The following is a 23,002-nucleotide window of genomic DNA, read 5'->3' on the forward strand; positions in this document are numbered from 1 at the left end:
CCACTGGCTTGCATAGAAGAGTGATCTGTAGGTCAGTTCCTGTCAGAATGGCTCAGAAAGGTGAATATCTATGTGCTCCTTTATATCTGTGGCCTGTTTTCCTTCCATCTTTGTTGTCTCAAAGATTTGCTTCAATCTTGCAAGCCTTAAGTTCAGCATAAGAAAGGCAGCTATGCTTTCTGTGGTGTAACTTGGGTTCCAAGTATGGTGCTCATGGAATTCCAGCTATGTGAATCCAAAGAAACCCTAAATCTTCACTTTTAATCTGATTATGCAGTTTCAAAACTGCATTTCCTAGTTCTTGTGATGCACAGCTGTGGTCTAAGGAGGAAGAAGGAGTTAAGTTCAGGGGGAATTGAAGTCATTAGGGCATTGCTTCCCAGCAATGCACTTATGCACTTCCTTTTTTTCCTCTGTAACAACTGCTCTTTCTGTTTCAGAGTGAAGTTGGTCTTTGGCCACTGGTGAATTTCCTTGTTAAGACAGGGTGTCTTCTGTTCACATATGTAGGTTAATGATGTCCATATTTGCTGAAATGGAAAACCTGGCTTGTGCACGAGTTTGAGGACTGGCTGTCCCTCAGGTATTGGTTTCATGTATACAGAGTTTGCCACAATATTTTGTGCTTGTTGAACAGTTCTTGTTTAAGAAGACTTTTAACATGAAAAGAAATTGCTGCAAGTAGTTCTATATATTTTGGTAAGAAAACCAAGCACAGAAAGGCTAAATAATCTGCTCAAGTAGCATGGGTAGATATAGGAGGGACACCTTGTGCCATCTGGTTTCTGACCACTGGGGATTTGTTACAAGGCCCAAGGTTTGGTTTTTTCATGAAGACAAAGTGATCTTAGACCTTCCCAGGTCCTGTGGCCTCACTAAGACCGACAGGATGGGAAGGGCAGAACTGGAGGAGTCTGCTCTTAACATTCTTGCTTTTCAATGTCTGTGCAGTAATGAATGGCACTTTGTTGTCCTGTAATCCTTGCTGTCACTAGGCTAGCAGGGAGGGAGGATGTGTGGTGAGGTTGACCTAACTTGTTGCACACACCAACTGTCCTTGTGTTCCCTGCTCCAGTGTGTACGTCTCTCTTTCCCTCCTGCAGAACACAGGCCTGGTGATCAGCACTTTTTCCTCAGATATCTACCACTCTATCTTATCCCAGATTTTTTAAGACATGTTCTTTTTGTTCCCTACTCTAGTTTTTATTTCATATGGTACTTGAACTGAGCAGTTTCTTCATCTTGTCTTTATTTTTGTCTGGGAGATGAAAGCAAGAGGAAAATGGAAAGACATTTTATGCTAGGAGACGCTAAAAGCTGCAACTTTTGATGGTCTCAGTGCTGTTGTGATGTTTGCAGTGGTGCAGCCCTGGCTGATTGTCTTAGTCCTCCACTTGGCTGGCCCTTGGCAAGCACAATGTGCCTCCTAGTTGTGCGTTGCCCTTGCACTTTGTTAAGTAACAGTCTTCACATGCAGTGTTTTTAGATGCTCAGGGGTTACCAGCTTTGATGACCATACTTCCCAGGTTGTGTTCCTCATGCAGTGACAGGTATCTCAGGATGTTGCCAGCTTTGATGACCATACTTCCTAGGCTGTGTTCCTCAGGTGTGACAGGTATCTCAGGATGCCATTTAGTGCATGCAGGGAGGAATCTACTGTCCCCTTGGAGATGCTGTTTCCCCCAAGGAGGTGCTCTCAGTTCTTCCCATCAAACCATGGCCAGTGCTGCTCAGAGTCCTTCCAGAGTGCTGTTTCCATCTTTTGCCTTGACTTCATGGCACTACTGAGAAATAAAAGGTGTCTTTCCCCTCCTTTGATGAAAATTACTGGTGTCCAGGCATTTAGATGGGAGATGGGAGATGTGCTCTGCAATTGATATTACATAAAGGACAGAGAAAAAAAGGATTGATTCTTGACCTGTTAGTTTACTGACAGTCATGCTTTGGGGAAACAAACTCTGCTTTTTTCTCCTTTCTAAACTGCTGTGCAGGTTTAACCCTTCAAGTGTAGCTCTGAGGGAGGAGAGTGATATGGATCCCCACCAGAGGATCTCTGACTCCATACTCACCATTGTGTGGTGGCCATGCCTGGTACCTGGGCTTTGACCTCTGTGCCAAGGAATGCGGCACTGGCAAACCTTCTATCCTGAAAGCTGGCGGCTGTGCCTTCTTCACCTCTTTGCAGACCTAAGACTGATTTTTTTGACAGCCTGTGATGTCTCCTTGGGGTGCTCAGCTCTGAGCAGGCACATTCAGAGCCTCAGCTTCCCTGTCTGCGCCCCCACAGCGTGGGCGCCTCGCTGCTGCTGCAGGAGTGGGTCAGGGTGCGCTGCACAGGGCCCCCGGGAGGAGCAGGGCTCAGCAGAGCCCGGGCTGCGGCAGCGGCGAGGGACAGGGAGTGAGGGTGAAGGTGTTCCTGGCTGGCAGCGGCGAGGTGCAGGGAGTGAGGGTGAAGGCGTTCCTGGCTGGCACCAGCTGCAGCTCCCAGCACAAGCCCCCGGAGGGACATTTGCAGGCACTGCTGGGGACTGCTAAGCACACGGTGCTCTGGTTCCAAGCGACTTAGTGCTGGATGTGGTTAACTGAAGAGCAGGCACGGAGCCAGGGGGGAAATGAGCTTACTCTGCCTTACAGGGCAGCAAGAAGAGAGGGGAGGTGACAACAACCTCGTGACCGGTTTCTTCCCTCCCAGTCTACTGTGGTTTAACTTGAAAATTGCCGTGCATGACCAGGTGGTGGCCTGTGTCACACGGGTACAGGATTTTGGGAGTCACAAGTGGAACGGCTGCTGTGCCTGGTAGTGCTGAGCTGGCACTTCAGAGAGGTTTTGTCCTTGTCCGGCTGCATCTCGGGAGACTTTGGCCAGATGGCAGGCGACAGGGCTGGTTGGTGACATTGCCCCAGAGCTGGCTGGTGGACAGTGGTGGGTGTAGAGCTGGAAGCGGCTGCTCAGGAACAGAGTGGTCACGTCACAGGCAGTGACCTCAGTTCTCCTCGGCTGCCACGTGTGTAGCAGTCTGGGGAATGCGTGCCCAGGAAAGAGTCGCAGGAATTTCCCTCACAAGGAAGTGACTGCAGTAGAGCAGAGCCCCCGTTCAGGGTGGTTTTCCTTCTCCCACTCCCAGGCCACATATATTTGTGGCCACACCACATAACATTTCTGGAATATATATATATATATATGTATATACCCCTCCTCCTCCAAAGAATTAGGGTACTGTAATCCATAAAAGTGCTTCAGCAGCAGGCTAGGTGATATTAGTTACTGTTATAAGTAATATCAGTCAAACAAACTTATAATGACATTTAAATTCATCTACTCTTTCCTTTTTTTCCTCTGGAAAATGCTATTAAAGGACTTATTAAACATAGAGACAACTCAACACCAAGAATCCTACATCCCTTTCTCGAAAATGCTCATGTGCTATCAGCAGGACCACAGCCTAGCTTATAAACTAAATATTTATGAAATATTAATAAATTATTTAATAATAAGAAATATCTATAACAAATAACATAAAATAAATAATATGTATAAATAATAACTTATTATCAATAACTATTAATTCATTTGTGGGCATTTAATTTTGTTTACTAAGGAATTAGCTTAGAATCCAGCTTCAAAACAGGAACTGCAGATTTTAAGGTGTCTGGCAATGGCAATTATAAAAAAAATAATTAGGTACTTTATTAAATTATGTAGATGTAGACATATGTTATATACAATATATAGGTGTGCATGTGTGTGTATACATACATATATATATATATATACATGTATATATACATATATATACACATATATATATACACATATATATATACATATATATATACACACACACACACATATATCATGCAAGAAAATGGGCATTTTGCTTAAGATGTGCCCAGGTAGCTGCAGATAAGAGGATCCTGAAACTTCCTTTAAAATTTCAGCCCTACCTGCAATCAACCCCCTCCAGGAGGGGACATTTGTGTTGCCTGTCCATCTCTGTGCAGGTTTAGTGTCAACAGCTTTGCCACCTGTGCTGATCTCTGCAGAATAGGCACCTGGAATGGGGAAACACTGTGGCTCTTCCCTTGGCATTAAATAATCCAGATTTTACTGGGCTGAAAGAGAAAATGTGACTGTGACTGCTGCTGGCAGGGCAGGCAGAGCCCTGAGGTAGGGGTGAGCTGGCTCTGCTAAATTCTAGTGACTATGTAATGCAAAAAAACCCATCATATTAACCCACAGACTAGTGTTTGTGCTGGGCCTGAGCCAGCAGATGCCCTTGCAGGAGGATGCCCAGGGCTCTGGATTGCTTTGCTGAGAAAAGCCAGGAGACTTAGCAAGGACCTCAGCACACACAGGGCAAACCTGTTGCTACTGCATCCTTAAAATCACACACTTGGCCCATGGGGATGATTCACCAAAGAAAGCTTAGGTGCTTTCCAACTTGTTTTGCTTTTTTAAAGGAAGAAATAAGCAAAACCTGCACAAATTGCAGCTCCTTGGCTGATAGCCCATGTACACCCCACTGCTGCCCCACCGTTCTCCCACCCAGAGGCCGGAGATCTTCATCAGGGTATCCCACTTGGATTTATCTCCACCTTTCCTCAGTACCTCACTCAGCACCTTCCAAGGAAAATATGGGTTCAGCTGCCACTGTACCAGTACAGAGAAGGTGGCAGATTTGAATTATGTTGTGTAAATATTTGAAACATTAAAGGATTAAAGAATTACTGGTAGGTAGCCAGGGAAAGTAACCTGATTTTTAAAAAAGCAGGCAACTATGTAATTGACTTATGATGCAGAAATAATCTGAAGGGACTAAAGAGGACCCAGTAAAGGCTCAAAACCCACAGCTTCTGTACCTTGGAAGCCAGTACAGTTTTGATATCTAGAAGACTTTTCTTCAGCTCTTTCACACCCCAGGCACCCTCTTTCTCCTGAAGTGGTTTCAGGCCTCTCCTTGCTAAGCAGGAGCAGCGTTGTAAGAGAAGAGTAATTTTGCCCATTATTATCTTCCATAGTCACAGTTTACTCCTCTGTTTAGTTTATGGTTTGGCTATTATTTAAGATTTGCAGTTTCAGAAAACTAAATTCATAGACAGGAAGTACTGTTTGGTGCAGTCAGATGACATGAAAAATTTGAGTTATTGAAACGAATAAATTCAAAGGTGTTAATACTGTCAGGAATTTACAACTTGCAGTGAAATGCATGTGAGAAGTTCTTGTAGAAAAGGAGCTCTTGGTGAAGCAGATGCTTTGAGCAGGACCTCAGAAGTGCTCAGGGTCCCTCAGGGTGCTGTTGGGGAGGCAGCTTATCAGCCCTCCCACTGCATCCTCCACCCCCCAGCCTCCTTCTGGGCACCACACAGACATAGAATAGAAATTAAAACCAGGTGGGTTGTATTCATCAGACTGAACTTACATGGTTCTTAAACAGATAATCATTTAGCACCAATGAGGAAAAGAATATCCCTGTACAGTACAAAGTTTGTCTCTACATGGTTGATCTTGACCAAACCTTAAATTTAAAATATGCATTTACAGAAAATAGATTTTCTAAATTTGTCAATACCTTTCAAAATATACCAAGACAGCTAAATTCAGAATGTGAGTTAGTCTATTTGCAATTTCAGTAAACTAAGTTACTCCAATTATTAGCCTTGTACAAACTCATCTGAGATATAATTAAAATGCCTCTGGGCAGTGCTCTGAGCAAAGTCCATTTTATTTCAGCCTAAACTGTCCACCAAGGCAACCAACACTAAGCAAGAAGTTACTTAGTGATATCAGCTATGATTGCACTCCTCCATTTCCCCCAACACCTCGCCACATAACATTTCTGGAATATTTCTGTGTATTTGAAGTCCTCTGGACTACCAACACATTCATAAAGTAGAAAAGAAACATTCACAAATGCCAAGACTCCAGACAGTTTTTTGCCTTCGCAGCTGGCTCCATCATCACAGCAGCATGCAGTCATACTTCTGTATGAACACCACCAGCATTGTAGGACAGTAAGACTTAAGAGTTAAGGACAGACAGCTATAAAAGTTGCTTAAAGAAATAAGCAGTCAGAAGACAAATACAGTTCTCAACTAAGAACATTTATTAAGTTTGATCGAAGTAGTTTTACTCCCAAATTTTGTTTACAAAAGTCTAACAATTTCCCCAGGTAGTCAGATTAATAAAATAACTGAGGTGGCATTACATTAGTACATAGAAAGCAAATCCGGTCTGTAAAAGTTATAAAGAAAGAAAACCAAATGTGTAAAATGCAGGTTTTACATACATGAAAGCAATTGCTAGTATCGCAGGCAGAGCATTCCCAAGTGTTTTGCTGCACACATGAAGTTGTTAGATGCAGTATTTTAGGGGCTTTTTTCCTTTTGGAAGCAGGACCAGTCCATCTGCCACAAACTATGCAGCTGACTTGCCCTGCTCTTCAGCCAGGCCATTTTAAGGCGACCCAGCCTCCCAGCAGCTCTGGCAGCTGATCTGATCAGAGGTAACCTAAGGGCCTCTTGCAGTAGCAGTACCACACTGCACTGTGGGTCACACCTTATTTTCCCTAAGGATCTGAAGGAGTTGCTTACTACGAGCCCGTTCCCAAATTACCATGGAGCATGTACACCCAGCTGAGGACAGCCCTGCAACGTGCACAGAGGCACTCCAGACTGGGTGTTGCATATCCAGGCCATGGCCGGCCAAACCAAACATCCTGCACCTAACAAAGGAATGTGAAGGAAATCCAACGAATGCAGAGCTGCGCTGAAGGCAGCCTGTGCTAAGCTGCTTTGCTTTTCATCCAAATCAGAACTCTGCTGAACCAGTTTGACCGAAGCCTCTTGGAAAATATTTAGCAGTTTTAACTGAAACACATGCTAAGATTTGGCAAGATACTTCAAGCTTTATTATGGCAACAGTAGGTCTGCCTCCATTTTGAAGTTATGTACGTACTTCCTGTTGCCTTGGGGACGCTAAGAAACCTCCAGAAGTAGAATTTAACCAGCAGATTTTACTGAATTACACAGCCGGCTATGAAGCTTTCTAGCCCTTACTTCCACTGTACCTCCAAAAACAGTGTGCAATGCTCCAAGGTTCCACTGCAGTTGAGACACAGAAGGTAAGCAATAAAGGAGAAAATACTCAGACAAAGAGCAAGAATTAACAGCAGCTCAGACCGATCCAAGCAGTACAGATATGAGTTCCTGCAGAACAAGCACACAGCTGGAGAAGGAAAGGAAAACAACACAGATAATACAGCCATTACAGGCAGAACAAACACACTGGTGTCATGGAACGAGTCCCTCACAAATACCAAATCTTTTTGACCTATCCTGGGGATGCTGTGGGGAAATCATGTGAAAGGTTAGTAAAACAGCTGCACCATTATGCAAGTTAGCTCCGATTATCCATTAACTGCTTGCCACCATTTACCAACTTAAGGCAAGGCTTCTATGCCAGAATTCCTAATTACAGCCAGCATTCTCATAACCCAGAACACTTAACTTGGGGTTGTCGTTTGGACTAGATACCCAAGTCCCCTTTAACTGACTGCTTGATACAAATTTTCACCCTGTTGTTGAAGAAAACAGCAGACACCTCAAACCACTGTGCCATTTGGTGTTGGCTACAATGGTAACTCAGATTGCATCAAAGTGTAATTCTAGACAGGAGCTTAAGATTTGGCTATTTAATGTCTTACCAATTAGAAAACATCTATGTAAAAGTGTTTAATTTTTGAAGAGCTACACAACATCAGTTTCCCAGAAAAAAAAAATATGGTTCTGCTTTTGACTAGAAAAATCAGTGTACAAGATGTTGGAAACCCAACACTGGATTCTTTGTAGTACTGAAGGTTAAATGTGTTCACTTCTTCTTAATGTAGGCTTTTGTTTACTCAATACTTCACAAAATGCACAGAAACACTGTACTTGTTACCTGGTATTCGTGCAATCCAATCTAAAAATAGTTTTTGAAGAAAGCACCAGAGAAGTTTTTAAGGCTTAGATCAGTTTAAAAGTAAACCTGTGTATGAATTTTGTTCTACTCTTCAGAAACAAGTAGTTTTGAGTATCTGCTTTGCAACTTATGAACTTATTTAAGTAACAATCCTTTCTTGTCCCATCGTGACTAGATAAAAGTTTTGCCATAAACTTAACATTAACTCAAAGAACACAGAGACATAGCATTGAACTTCTGTTTTAATGGTCTCAAATTCTGTGACAGATTTTTGGTCAAGTTTCCATTTTAAAAAATTTATCGATTTTAAAGACTAATAACTTAAACTGCCACGAAACAAATGGTCCACAAACATTCCTTTCCTTCTGAAGCTTTTACGATGCATTGTAATCATTAACCAGTCTTTTGCTATTAAACTTAAATGGCCAATTGAGACAAACAGTTCTGAGACCGTTCTTCCACCACTGGTTAAGACTGAGGTGGCAGCTGGTGTACAGAATTTTCATTTAGCCTTCTGGGCCTTCTGGGCAGACTTTGTGACCTTGCCAGCTCCTCCAGCCTTCTTGTCAACAGCCTTGATGACACCAACAGCGACCGTCTGCCTCATGTCACGCACAGCAAAACGACCTGAAAGAAAAAAACCATTTCATGACTTTTGTCTATCCTGGCTACCTCACAACCCAATTTGCACAGTGGCAGCACACAGGTTGTTGTAAATGAGTCAGCACTGCTCTGGAACCTTCTCTAGAGTTTCTCTCCATGCACCAGTAAAGCCTTGGCTCCACAGTTTCAAGTCACAGCTTTCATTAAGGTTTCACAGAACACACTGCCTCCCGATACTAGAAATGAAGAGGTGACTTTCCCAGAGACCCATATTAATGTGAGATGCCTTACCGAGAGGAGGGTAATCAGAGAAGCTCTCAACACACATGGGTTTGCCAGGGATCATATCAACGATGGCAGCATCTCCAGATTTCAGGAATTTGGGGCCATCTTCCAGCTTCTTCCCAGAACGACGATCAATCTTCTCCTTAAGCTCAGCAAATTTGCATGCAATGTGAGCAGTATGGCAATCCAGCACAGGGGCATAGCCAGCACTGATCTGGCCAGGGTGGTTCAGGATAATGACCTAAGAAACAAAGAAAGCCAAGTTAGAAGGGGTATTATTTTGAACACTGACATGTTCTTATCCCTGAACAGCTGCATAAAATACCTGTGCAGTGAAGCCAGCGGCTTCCATGGGAGGGTCATTCTTGCTGTCACCAGCGACATTACCACGGCGAACATCTTTCACAGACACGTTCTTAACATTGAAGCCAACGTTGTCACCAGGCAGAGCTTCGCTCAGGGCTTCATGGTGCATCTCAACAGATTTAACTTCAGTTGTTACATTGACTGGGGCAAATGTAACCACCATGCCTGGCTTCAGAACACCTGTTTCCACACGGCCAACTGGTACAGTACCAATGCCTGCAAAAGCAACAGCAGCATTATTTATTATTCAGCTTAGTAAATATATGCCCTTATGGGGAAAAAAACCCACTTGAGACAAGAATTTTAATTTTTGACTTGGAAAAGCAGCTCTTGGGCAAATGCCTGCATTTCTGGCCCATACATCAGCTGCTGCTGGCATGTGAGCAGCATTCCAGAGAAAACATACCACCAATTTTGTAGACATCCTGAAGAGGCAGACGCAGAGGTTTGTCAGTTGGACGAGTTGGGGGCAGGATGCAGTCCAGGGCTTCAAGGAGGGTGGTCCCACTGGCACTGCCATCCTTACGGGTGATCTTCCATCCCTTGAACCAGGGCATCTGTAATGCAAACAAGCCCAGGTTAATCTGACTGCCAAATTTAATGGCACCAAGGCTGAAAAAGCCCAAGCAGTATCCCTTAGCATAATTTCAATTTACTGCTGCAGAGTAAGAACTTTTATAACTGCTAAGATTTATCTTGGACTTTAGCACTTCCCAAACATAACTATTACAAAAGATGTGCATTTTATCATTGCATAATAGGGCTTAACAGTCTTCCTAGTTTCATGCCGTAACAGAAATAAATGCCAAACCTACGTTAGAGCTAGGCTCCAGCATGTTGTCACCATTCCAACCAGAAATTGGCACAAAAGCCACAGTGTCTGGGTTGTAGCCAATCTTCTTGATGTAGGTGCTGACTTCTTTGACAATCTCTTCATATCTCTTCTGGCTGTAGGGTGGCTCAGTGGAATCCATCTTGTTGACACCCACAATCAGCTGTTTCACACCCAGGGTGTAGGCCAGAAGGGCATGCTCACGGGTCTGCCCATTCTTGGAAATACCAGCCTCAAACTCACCAACACCAGCAGCAACAATCAGGACAGCACAATCAGCCTTTGAAAAGAAAACAAAAACACCTCACTATAATGCTGGCATGTATATCAAAGTACTACAGGAACCCCCCCTAAGCAACTAAAAAATAACCTTCCAGAACCCCCCAAATCCTACTTTCTTTACATACCTGAGAAGTTCCAGTAATCATGTTTTTAATGAAGTCTCTGTGTCCAGGAGCATCAATAATGGTGACGTAGTATTTGCTTGTTTCGAATTTCCACAAAGAAATATCAATAGTAATACCACGCTCACGTTCAGCCTTCAGCTTGTCCAAGACCCAGGCATATTTGAAGGAACCTTTGCCCATCTACAGTCACAAAAAAAAAGTTTTTTATTACCATTTTAAAAAAAGGGGTTCTGTATCTGCAACTAGTCCAGAAAGATCACACTGACTGAAGAGTAAAATCTATTAATAGTAACTGGCTTAACACTGAAAAACATTGCTGCTCATAAAAACAGCAACAAGATATGCTTAGTGCTACTGGTGAGAGATGCCAACTGTTGAACCTTATTGAACCTGCTGACAGTTCAGACTCCTTGACAGCTTGTTAATTTTACTAAACCATCTTTATGACAGAGCTCTTGAGCCGAGTCCTACTATCAAGTATCCTCTACAATTTTAAGTCCTCCTACTACTTCAATCCTTGCAATAATCAACACCTTAGTTTCCACTCTGCTAAACCTTTGCCAAGTTTTATTCTATGTTCTTATGACCTGTGCTGTTATTACACAGAAAAAGAACAGTATCAGTAAAACTCTCATATTTTTAAATTAGACTTTTATTAACTATCCTTGTATGCAGTTTGTATCTGGCCATTTAACCTGATTCCAGATATTACTATTCAGATGTAGCTTTAGACTACCTTCTCTTGACTTGCTTTACAGTCCACAATTTGAGTTTCTGCAACTAACACAATGGCAGAACACTAACTCGGGGACAACTGCAAGGCAGCTACCGCCCTGTGGCCACACAACACTGAGCCACTTGTTCACCTCTCGGGGCAAAGGCAACCAAACCGCCTCCCCGTGGCCACTGAACGCCTTGCAGGTTAACTTTTTAATTAAGGGTCTAGTCATTCCTGCAGCCCGGAGTTTTGCTGGCTATGCGCCCACCTACCTCAGCCGCTTCCTTCTCAAACTTCTCGATGGTCCTCTTGTCGATGCCCCCACATTTGTAGATGAGGTGGCCGGTGGTGGTGGACTTGCCAGAATCGACGTGGCCGATGACGACGATGTTGATGTGGGTCTTCTCCTTTCCCATTTTGGATGTTAGTTGAGTTCTTTCTTTCGGCAAAAGAGAATCGACACCTGTAAGTTCCCGAGAAGAAGCTGGTTACGCCTCGGGCCGGGCCTAGGGGCAGCGATGGCGGAGCCGCACGCGGGGCGGCCCGGCCGGGATGGCGGCCCCGCCCCGCCGGGGGAGGGGAGGAGCGAGGCGGGCGGGCCGGGGGCCCCTCGGAGCGCCCCTCGCGTCGCCCCCTCCCCGGGCTCGAGTTACCCCGGCGGCGGCGGCCGGGGCGCGGGGCGGCGGCGAGCGGGCCCGGCGGGCAGCCGGAGGGCGGGGCCGCCCCGCTCCTTTGTGTGACTCACCCCGCCCGGGCCGCCGCGTCCTCCATTTTGTGGCGCTGGCGGCGGGCGGGCAAGGCGAGCGGCCATTTTTGCACTCGTGCCCCGGCCCCCTCCCCCCCGACGGCCCCCGCCGCCCTGCGCCACCGGCCCCCGCACGGCCCCGCGCTGCTGCCCGCGGGGCGATAGGGGAGGCTGCCGGCCGCCTTCTGCCCCACGCCCGCCCGGGCACGCCGCTCCCCCACCCTCCGCCCGGACAACGGGGGTGTGCACATGGTCATCGAGGAGTAAGATGCGCCGCCATCCCGCCGCCCCGCGCTCCCTTGCCCGCCCGTCCGCCTCGGTTCCCGCCGGCACCCCCGGCCCCTCCCTCCCCTCGGCCCCCTACACGCCCCAGCCCAGCGCTCGCCGGGCCTCCGGGGCGAGCGGACCCCGGCCCAGCCCGGCCCTGCGGACGCGCCTCACCTGCTCGGCGACGGCGGCAAACCCGGAGCGAAAAAGACCGACGGCGTGAGCTCCGCCCTTTATATAGCCTGCCTGGGGGGCGGGGCCTCGGGGACACGTCACCGTTCCCGGCGGCCCCGCGGCCCCGCCCGGCACGGAGCGGCCCGCCCCCGCCGGGGCTGTGCGGGACCCCGGCCCGGCCCGGCCGCGGGGAGCGGGACCAGCCCGGCCCTGCGCTGTGCTGAGGGCTCCGCCGGGAAGGCAGCGGTGTCCCTCTCGCGCTGGGATGGAGAGCGGGCGGGATGCCGTCTGTCTGGGAGGAAGCGGGGCAGCACCGAGCAGCCCCGGCCCCCTGCAGGGCCCAGCGGTCGGGCCCGGGCTCCGGGGGCGTCAGGCCGGCGTCATGGCCGGGCCCGAGGGCCGCCGCAATTGACAAAAGTCCCCGGGGAACAGCCCCGGCGAGTTAATTGTATTTCGCATTGGGGGCACAAAGGAACGCAATCAGCGAGATTAGAAAGTCAGTGAGTTACCCTGACCGGCAAGTAACAAATGTCGGCCTAACATCGCGGAACGAGAAACTCCCCCTACCCCAGTACGTTGCAAGTCTCGCAGAATCAAATGTGGAGAAGGAGGGGAAGAGCAGGGATTTCTGGAAGCTTATCACACCGGAATAAAAAGCCATCGTTTGGCTTTAAAAAAATAAAAAATATTTTTCTGGCTTTGTTTTACCGTTAAAGGACGAAAGTTGACTCGTCTTAGGAAACTTCGGCACAAAAAATACAAATCAAGGCAGACGCACTATCAGTAAAGATGCGTGTGAAGTGCAAATGGATCAGTCACGGAAGTGTTCAGGAGAGGGGTTCTCTGTGCAAGAAACCCTGACTGCATTAAGTGCCCCCATACTGTATTTTCACATGGGAAAACCGGCAGCCCTGGCAAATTATTTTTAGAATCGTGGCAATGAGGAGTCACAAAACAGCTCACAACATCAGAAATAAAGGCCCTCGTGATTCCAGTGGATTTTTTTCTGGTTTCGTCGCCTGTAACTGATATAAGAAAATTCATTAAATATTCAACATATCCTATACCCATTCAAGAGAAATTAAGCTGAAAAGCTGAACTATCTCTCTTATTTTTAAATTATCTGCAAAGCTATGTAGTCCATGTTCTTATTCAGCTACATGATATGCCTGTCAGAAATAGTTACTTATCTATAGACAACTATAATCCATTTCTTGTTATGCTCTTCAGGTTGCAGTTGTATAGCATGGAAACAGCTTCTTGTTCAAAAACAAAAAAGAAAACATCAGCAAACTAATAATAAAAAAACTACCTCATGCATCTACAAATGTACCCTTCCACTTGACTTTAAGTTTCTCTGAGATAAACCCAGCAACAAATTCATTAGAGAGCATTAAACTTAGATATCATGGTTTGATATGGAAGTGTTTCCATAAGATAAGGTATTTTTCACACATGAAAGATTAAAAAGATGCATTTTGTAAAAACAAAACAAAACGTCATTAGAGAACATGCTGAGTTTAGAATACACCTTTTACAAAAACAAGCAGAGTAAAAACCTGAAAAAGGGTTAAGATATTAAACACTTTTTTTTAAGAAAGGAAAAAAACAAATCAAATTCTCTCTCACCCCTTCTTATGTTTTTCAGCAGAGATTAGTAGTAGTGGGGGAGGGAATATAGAGATGGTTCAGCTTTCCTCAAAATTAACCTTCAGGGCCAGTTACTAGTGAAGACACCGCATATGAAGACATAGAAAAAGGGCAGGAAAAGGAAAGTGATCTGCTTTATGGAAATGAAAATGCATTATTGTGAGTGGCCAAAGTATAATATTTAGCAGGAAAGCTAGGAAACAGTTTTTTAGGGTCTTCTATACTAAGACTGTAAACACAGTTTAAAAGCTTTATTCTTCAATATGGTTTGAAGTTACCTTCTAAATGTGTATTTCAGTGCAGGGGTGTTTTTAATGGACTAATCTGTCAAAGAAAACATTTTCATAAAAAGGTAGTTTTAACACTTCCCAAATGCAGTCAATTATTTGTGCCTGAACAGGAAGATGAGGAAGGAAATATGTTACTAAATTCTTATATGGTCCATACTAAACTGCATATTTCTAATTTTTTAAAGCTACTGTTCTTAGAAGACTATTTCATAAAGGCTCCTAGAATCAGGTGTTTCTTAAAGAAGTAATTTCTTTCAGGTATTTCTTTTTTAAGTAAGTATCGATGTAGCAGAAAAGCTATGAAAGCTGAATTTGTGGTACAATTTTTTAAACATAGTCCTAGTTTAAGTCTACAGCAGTTGTTTTTCCCCTGCACTTCTTTCAATGAGTTTTCAAAATAATTCTATTATTTCCTCTTTAGTTTGACCAATACATATTTTTATTCTCTCAACAATTGGTATATCTTTTCTTGCCCACTCTATTAGAAGAACATTCCTATTATCAATCTCAAAAATATTTATACAGCTGGGGACCTTCTGATATACGAGTAGCCTCAGACAATATGGTGGAAATGCATTCTGAAGAATCCTCTCAGCTAACACAAATAGCCCTACACTGGACTAAATCCTGTTTGCAAAAGCCTACAAAAATTTTAGATTTTATTCATTTGGTAAAACTAATCACTTTAATATGTAACATTTAGGAAGGAACAAAGATAAGACATTTCAAGAAGTCAAGGATATTTAGCCATTGAAATAGGGCTTATTCAATCCAGACTGACGTCAGAAATAGGAGGACATTTTCCTTTGATCACTGGTGAGCATATGCTAAACTGAAATATCCTATGTCTACATATGTCTCCAGTGTAAGAACACAGAGAATGCTCTAAAGTATGTGTATTGTAGAAAACCACCATTTTAAAAGGGTTTTGAATCTCAGGTCACATGATATTAAAATTAAAGTCTAAGCCAAAAAAAATCTAGGCCAAAATTTTCAGCTTTAAAAAGTATATGTCAACTGGATTTTGAGTTCATAGTAGCTACTGAAGCATTACTGCCATTTAGCATGTGGCTCCAGCACATACAGAATGGGCTGTAAGTTTAGAACATACTCACAGCCAGTGAAATCATGCTAGGAGATAAAAAATGTGCTCACTGAGCACCTCTAAAGAATTTCAATTCTACCATATGCACATGGGTATTTTTTTTGTCAGATTCCTGTGCAAAGATGCAGGTCAGTTAGACTTATACAACCATTTTAACTGCAATGACCTAGGTCATTCAGGAGTGTAAGCAAACAGACTTTATAAGTGCAAAACTTGAAAACAGATCTGATAAACTGAGTATATCAAGCTCACTATATATGAAAGAGGCACTAAGATTTCTTGAGGGCACTTTCAGGAAGTGGTGGAAAAGCAGTCCAAAGTTACCAATAGTAATTGGTGATCAGCAAAACTGGATTCTGGTACACAGCACCATTCCGTTATACAGTTAGCCTCATACTTACTGTGAAAGGCTTTCTAATCCCTATATTATAATTATCCTGGTATGTACATTCGTCCAAAGTTCAACATAAACTATAGCGTGAGCATACAGCCTTACTTCCATCTATAAGTGTTATTTAATGCATTGATTCCTAATAGCAATAAAAAGCACCTACATCTGTTACAAAACCCTTTTTCATACATGATCTTAATGCTTACAACCAGTTTTTACAATCATCTGCTTATGAAATAAGAGAAAAATAGAATAATGGTGTTATTCATATATGAAAAGAGTAGACAGAAAACCTGCCTAAAAAAAAAGGTTTAACTGAACAGGGTGAGGTGATCTAAACTAATAAAAAAACACTATTTTTGAAAGTTACTTAGCTCTGTACAAGTAGCTGGCATTTTTATATAAACAAAATTGCTTGCTAAAAGAAAGATAACAGTAAATACAGTTTAAGTTATTGTCTTAGTAGACAGTATAAATTAAACTTTTCCATCCTTGGAAGTTTAAGACTTGGACTAAATAAAGTCATCTTGTCTGATCTCATAGCTGACCTTGCTTATAGATTCACAAAAGAAGGTCTTACAGTAGGAGGTATAACACAGTGGACTTCAAAACTCTTGCGAGTATCACTGGGATGAACACGCAGTAACAATTGCAGAGTCTTCTGAATAGCTTAACAAGAGCCTCTTTAAAAGTCATTGTTGCTCATGAAAGAAGTTTCCTCTAGGAAGCACTGCCATTATAGTTACAGCATTTATAACAGGTGATGGAGTACTGGCTTGGAGGATAGCCTGCTTTAAAAAAAAAATTCTTTGGACAGTCTTTTCAAACCACATTTATCCACAGCATGAGAAAGCTCATTTATATTGAAGGTTTAGTACCGGCTGAACTGTGATACTGAAGGTTTGGGATCAGGCAGAGTGGTCAGATCATACTGGGATGTGACCAGAACTAACAGTTGTATTTAAACCCCATGTGCTGTTCTGCAGAGGTCTGCATTTGTGAGCTAGAAAATGAAAGTATTTGATGTAGAACAGATGTGTCCTAAGCAGGAAAAAAACAACTGCACAGGTGGCTGCTTTGGTAAGAGTGTTCTGGAACTAAACAGCAAATGAGCAGATACATGCAGACAGTAGCTTAAACAAAAAGTGACCCTTCACTTGCAGACATTTGACAAAACTTCATATACCTCATTAATGCTAGGCTAATTTACACAGCTGATGACCTGGCTCCAGGCAAAAAGCAGAATTACTAGACACTAATGCAGAATAAAGGTGAAGGGCTGATGAAGTAACTACCATTATGGAGGAACAACATAATTTGTTAAAGTGTTCTGTGGTTTTGCATTAGTATTTTCCAACAGCAGCAAACAGGCAAATTCTACTGTATCTCACCACCTTTTGGACACCCTAAATGAATGGTACTCCCTTGTAGGAGTTCAATTCAAAGAATGCCCTAAATGGGAGTATTTTACATACATACATACATACATACATACATATGTAAATAGTGCATTTTGTGGGAAGAAAATGTCAGTTACTGAACCAAAATCCACTGGGTGAGGATGGTGTGACTTTTGTTCTGAATCTATCAGGAACATCCAAAATTCCATTTAAATCTCTGGTCTCTTCTGCTAAAAATAATTTTGCCAAAAGTAACATATTCATCCTCTTGCACTAATAAGTCTGTGACAAAAACCTTTAAGTGGGACCTCACATCCTTACCCTTGCATCTTAGACTTCTTCTCTGAGCCTTCACAGCAACTCAGTGATGCTTGAATTAACTTTGCTTAGTGTCCACTCATCAGGTTAGTTTTGCTGCCCCTCTCACTATAGTAGGTTTGGAGTTGGATTGTGTGCTTTTCAAAAAACCCCTGTGAATTCACATTGCTATCTTGCAGATCCTCTGCCTTCTCCCCTTTCTGTCTCTCCTCCCAAGCCAAGTAAAGGTAGGCTGCCAAGGAAGGAGACATTCTATATGAACAAATGTTCATATAACCTCCCCTAGAAGAGGTTTATATGAATAAAAAAACCCTGAGGTGCAGCTTAGAGCTGCAAGGGAGAGAAACATAATAAAGATGACTTTGGTGCAGACCACAAAAGTATACTCCAGATTGGAGCCAGTGGACGGATGGGTAGAAGGAGGAAGAAGGCCATACCTGAGACTGGGCTAGCCTAGTAAGGATGGTACAGATATATCCAGCTGTTCACTCTTCACTCTCCCATCTTGACACTGCTCTGGTTTTGACTCCTGGCATCACTCTGGCCATAGGCTCACATCCCACTGCAATCACATGTATATCATTCTCACTCTGTGGTAACCACAGTAACCAGACGTGGTGCAAGTCAAGTCACTCAGAAGCCTTACTCAGTTTTAGGGAATATAGCATATGCCTGACATTTATTCAGTGAACTTAGATTTTGAGACTATTGAACTTTGGAAAGGTATCAGGGAAGAACTATGGGAAATAAATCTAGATCTGGAGAAGTACTTACACTTGACCTGCTCAATCTATACGGAGTTTACTGAAATGCAGTTTGGCTTAGTTTCCAGGATTCTGCAAGACAGAAACTTCTGTAAAGGAAGAATCACAAGTCTGGGCACAGATGCAAAAAGGTTCAAGGCTGTTGGTTGTTAAATTAAAGTAGAAATAGAAAACACTTATTTGTAATTGTCAATGAGCAGTGGTAGCAGCTTGGTTAAAGCAGGAAGCCAACATATGAAGAAATTCTCAATATTTAATTATGTTAGTTATAAAACTCCAAGCACAATACAGGATCAAGGAGAGGGGACAGGAGGAGCCATTTACTTAAAATGATATCTGTATTTTTCATTAGCCTTCTCTTAATACAGTCTCTCAGAAGTATTTGGCCAGCTATCTCAGAACTACTATTGATTACTGTGGAAAGCTATGGAATGTGAAGGTTCCAGAACACTAAATAAGGAGAAAAAAAAAACACATCAGAAAAGTAATAAATAAAGAGGAAAAAAGAGAGAAAAACCACACACATGAGCTGGGCAGTTATGGAACAGTTGGTCTTATTTAAAGAGAAATATATTGGAGAAATATATTGAAACAAATGAACTATTTTTAGAAGATACTAGGTTGATAAGTAACAACCCCAGATTTGTAAGGAGCTGATTGCATCAAACTGATCTTGTTTACTGTGACAGATTTAACAGACTCATGGATGGGAAAATATGGATATCATTTAACTTAAGAGAAGATTTGATGCTTTTTATGGGCAACTTGCATAAGTAAACTCAGCAAACTTCAGACAAAATAATGCATGTGCAGGAGACCAGCTGAAGATGACATGCTCAAAGTGATTACTGTTATGACTGTGAAACTGACTGGTATCAAATCAGTTTCTGTGGGTACAGACATTAATCCACCATACAAATATAAATACATAAAAGTACAATTTTAAATTGCACACTTTAAAAAGGACAGGGAACACCTCTGACCACTTCAGAAGTCAAGAACAGAAGTCAAGCACATTACTCAGAGTAATGTGGGCAAGAAAAAAGGGCTAAAATAATTAGGAAATAAATTAAGGTTAATATTTGTCCTTTGTAAGGAAGAGTTCACTGCAAAAGACACAGGAGAAGCAGCAGTTACCCAGCAGTCCTGTATAAAAGGACCTGGGGCTAGAGTGGGTCACTAATTGAAAATGAGTCAACACTGCCATACTCTTGTGAAAAAAGCAAACATAGTGAGGTGTATAAACAGAAGTGCTGCAAGATATGTAAAATAAACCTTTCATTTCATTTAGTATTCATTAAAGCCTCTGCAGGGATACTTCGTCCATCTTGGGAATGATGCTTCAAGATTATATCTAGAGGTAAAAACACTGTAACAGATTCTGTGGGCAGCTGGTGGAAACTCCATCATTACCCAATTCCTTAAAAGCACCAAATACCTAGCAAGAATGGTTCAAGTATCAGTAATACTTCCTAATCTATACATACCCAAAAGCCTCTTCAAGCCTTAATTTCCATAGGTTCACATTACTTAGAACATCTGTGTAATCAAAAATTAATTTCTTATACCATAATTCTTGGTATAATAGCTTGGTAAGGAAGTCTCTCCTTGACTTCAATGTACTTGTATCAGCTAAAGGTTGGTGTCCTTAGTTACAAGAGTCAATCTGAATGGAAATTCACAAATATTTCAACCAATAATCATGAATCTTGCTGTATAAATTACATCTTTCACACTAGGAAATGAAGTACATTTTACTGAAAACCAAAAAGCTGGCATAATATAACTAAGAGAGGTGTGGAAGGAAATGGAATAATCAATCCTAAACTCTAACCAATAAAGAGTAAGGCTAAAAATGAAAGATGGGAGGAGAAATTTTATATCACAGACTCATCCTGCCATTGCATATGGCAGGTCATATTAGAGCTGTTGGGAACCCAGTACATTCCTGGCCCTGGATGTTATAAAGCATTCATTCTGTACTAATGTCTTATCGAAATTAAATGCTGAAAAACATGTTTGGTTTCTCCAGCAGTTTCTAAACAACACCCAGAAGAATGCTAAAAAGCAGTGCACATGACTTTCCCACGGGCAGCGATACCCTGGCAGGATCTATCAGCTAAGCCAAATTACAGGGGAGGTCACTCCACACACACCGCTGCTCCTCACAGTCCTCACAACAGCTGTGGCTCTGCAAGGCAGTCAGAGGAATGGCATTTCAGAGGTTAAACGCTTGTAGCACACGTTGTATAAAAGTAGACTTCGGCCCCTTTAAACCCGGAGCAGGTGTTGAGTCAGCTCTTTGCACCGAGGCCAAATCTCACAAGGCCAGGGAGGCAGGGCTGACAGGACATCCCGTCCGGCCGGCTCCCATGCCAGAGGATAGCGAGGGCAGGCGAAGGGAATATGAACTGTAAAAGCCTGTGGATATCCCACAGCACAGAATAAAAGCAAGATACTTAAAAATACAGTACGGGTTAGAAGAAGATTGCAATCTGGTTCATCCCAGCGAGTCATGTGTTACTGTCCTCTGCTGCCTGAAACGGGAACACTCCTACTCAGCAGGAGACAGCCTGTGCTGCTGCAGCCGTGAATAGCACTCAGGGATCCCCTTTGTGCAAAGCAGGAAGAGCTAGGAGGTCTATCTCAGTTAGCGGGCAGTCTCCATGGCACACTCCGTGCAATTCCTAAGGCGACCTGAAGTGAAAAGCACACTCTGTTTTAAATTTGGTATGCTGTTTCTGATTTAGCACAGAGGATATTAAATCACTGCCCAGCTGTTTTATGTACATATATTCTCATTCACCATAGAAAACCTAGTTTTGTGTACACACAATGTACAAGTAGGACTACTGTAATAAAACATATAGAGAGGCACACACAAGTAGTGGCTCCCCCATCTCCCCCTATCTGAATGGGGCCCCTGAGCATCTGAGGTAGGGTGCAGTAAGTGAAACAACAGTTGTAAAAAATGCCGCTTTTTAAAAAGTAAATCTTAGCTCCCTGTCTAAATTTAGCTCTGTGGAGTCATTAGAGACAAGTGAGGTATCACTATTTATGGGAAATAGTTTATACTTGCTCTGCAAGCTAATGCAGTCCAATTTACCTCACAAAGCTGTGCAATGAGTCATGAGACCCAGAAACACACACCCATATGCACCATAGAAGCAGAAACTCTGGCTCACTTTCTTTCCCCTTTCCTTCTGGGATATTCTTGAGAAACAGCTCAGAAACAGTTCAGAATAATGACATTCCTATGAATCAGATAGTGACTGGTGTGGGTAAAACAAACTGCAACACAGAGGATATGAAAAAAAAAAAGAAATGTCTATTCCAAACTAAGCATTTAATTTCTTCTCTTTAGTACATATCCAAGTTCAGGAATTTGAAAGGTATTCCATGTCAAAGCTAAATCTATGCAGCTGGGAATACCTGCCCAGAAGAATTATTTTTCTCCTCCATAAATCCAAATATTTATTGTATTGAATCTAGCACATTATATAGTTGAAAGGGGAGTGGGAGCAGTGAAGCTATTCACAGGAAAACTTTTGTATTGTTTTTGTTTCCTATTTAATCATCCAGTTGACCAAATTAATTTCATGGCCACGTGATTCCCTGATTCAACCCACAGGAAGTAGGACATATCATCTAGGTGTCAAGGCTCAGTTACATCAGCTTAGCTACAAAGTGAAATTGCACTCTCATTTATTCTCTCAACTAAACCATTATAACCATCGAGGCAGACCTAGGCTGTGTCACATACTACACGCATTTCTCAGAAGCCCAGATCTGCAATTCATGCTTAAGCCTTGTGAAAATACACTTAGCTCTTTCAAAAAGATTTGAGTATTTCTCTATGGCAATTTTGTTTTTTCCACTACTAATTTTGAAGTATTCATTATTCAGCAGAGAAGTCAGTGGTAATACGAACAAAATGTAATTTTGACTTTGAAAGTTTCCAACAACACTGAATTACTTCTTACTCTGTGCATGACTAGGTAATGTCAGACCATCTTTAGTTGTCTTAATGTGACCCTAATCTTGCTGTCTCTATAGTCTCTGAATTCTGAACCACGAAATGTGTGGGTTTTTATTTTTCGGATTTTGTTTGGATTTTTCTCCTTGTTTTGCTATAATATGTACAATGTCTGCTAACAGGGGCTGCATACCCTCTCAAAGCACACAAGCAACAGACAACACCCAATTATACCCACTGATCTGTTAATGGCAATATACAACAATTACATTGCTTCATGTATTATTCACCTTCTATTCAATTATTTTAATATGTTAAAAAATATCAAAAAGTTATCAACCACCATTATATATTTATGCTGCATTTTGATAGTAAGGAAACTTCTCTGTCCAGCCCTGCAGGAGTCACTCTGGCAGTCACACTCACCCACCTGAGCTGGGACTAAGGTCCCTTGGCACCTACACCACCACACTCACACAGTCACACCAGGTTTCCTCATCTGATTGCAGGTGAGGTCTCCCATAGCGGAGTCTCAGCTATCCAGCGCCTTAAAATAATGAAATCGTGGTGCAATAACTAAGTATCAAAATAACAGCTCAAGCTGGTGCCTCCGAGGAAGGACCCTGAACAAAGCAATCTCTGCAGTTTTATACCCACAGAGTACAAGTACGAAAAAGCCTGGGAGTTGTCATCTCTTGAAAAAGCCTGGGAGTTGTCATCTCTTGCTGTATCTGTCAGTGCCCAGTCTCCC

General features: G+C 42.9%; 1 protein-coding gene across 1 annotated transcript; it reads right to left on the minus strand.

The window, feature by feature from the left end:
* Positions 1-8,184: 8,184 nt before the first annotated feature.
* EEF1A1 (eukaryotic translation elongation factor 1 alpha 1) lies at positions 8,185-12,511 on the minus strand. The gene is made up of 8 exons (XM_030267456.4): positions 12,358-12,511; positions 11,444-11,634; positions 10,454-10,633; positions 10,030-10,326; positions 9,621-9,771; positions 9,174-9,430; positions 8,855-9,089; positions 8,185-8,587 (listed from the first exon to the last, which is right to left on the minus strand). Exons 2-8 carry the CDS (start codon positions 11,585-11,587, stop codon positions 8,463-8,465), a joined length of 1,389 nt encoding a protein of 462 aa, XP_030123316.4. The 5' UTR covers positions 11,588-11,634; positions 12,358-12,511; the 3' UTR covers positions 8,185-8,462.
* Between the last annotated feature and the right edge of the window lie 10,491 nt (positions 12,512-23,002).

Source organism: Taeniopygia guttata, chromosome 3, assembly GCF_048771995.1.
Source record: "Taeniopygia guttata chromosome 3, bTaeGut7.mat, whole genome shotgun sequence".
In the NCBI taxonomy this organism is placed as follows: Eukaryota; Metazoa; Chordata; class Aves; order Passeriformes; family Estrildidae; genus Taeniopygia; species Taeniopygia guttata.

Bases quoted from the DNA above. Each gene is read 5' to 3' on its own strand.
- EEF1A1 (XM_030267456.4), bottom strand. From the start codon at position 11,587: ATGGGAAAGGAGAAGACCCACATCAACATCGTCGTCATCGGCCACGTC. The intron at 10,327-10,453 runs GTATGTAAAGAA...TTCTTTTCAAAG, and splicing joins TGATTACTGGAACTTCTCAG to GCTGATTGTGCTGTCCTGAT. The intron at 9,090-9,173 runs GTATTTTATGCA...TTTGTTTCTTAG, and splicing joins CCGCTGGCTTCACTGCACAG to GTCATTATCCTGAACCACCC.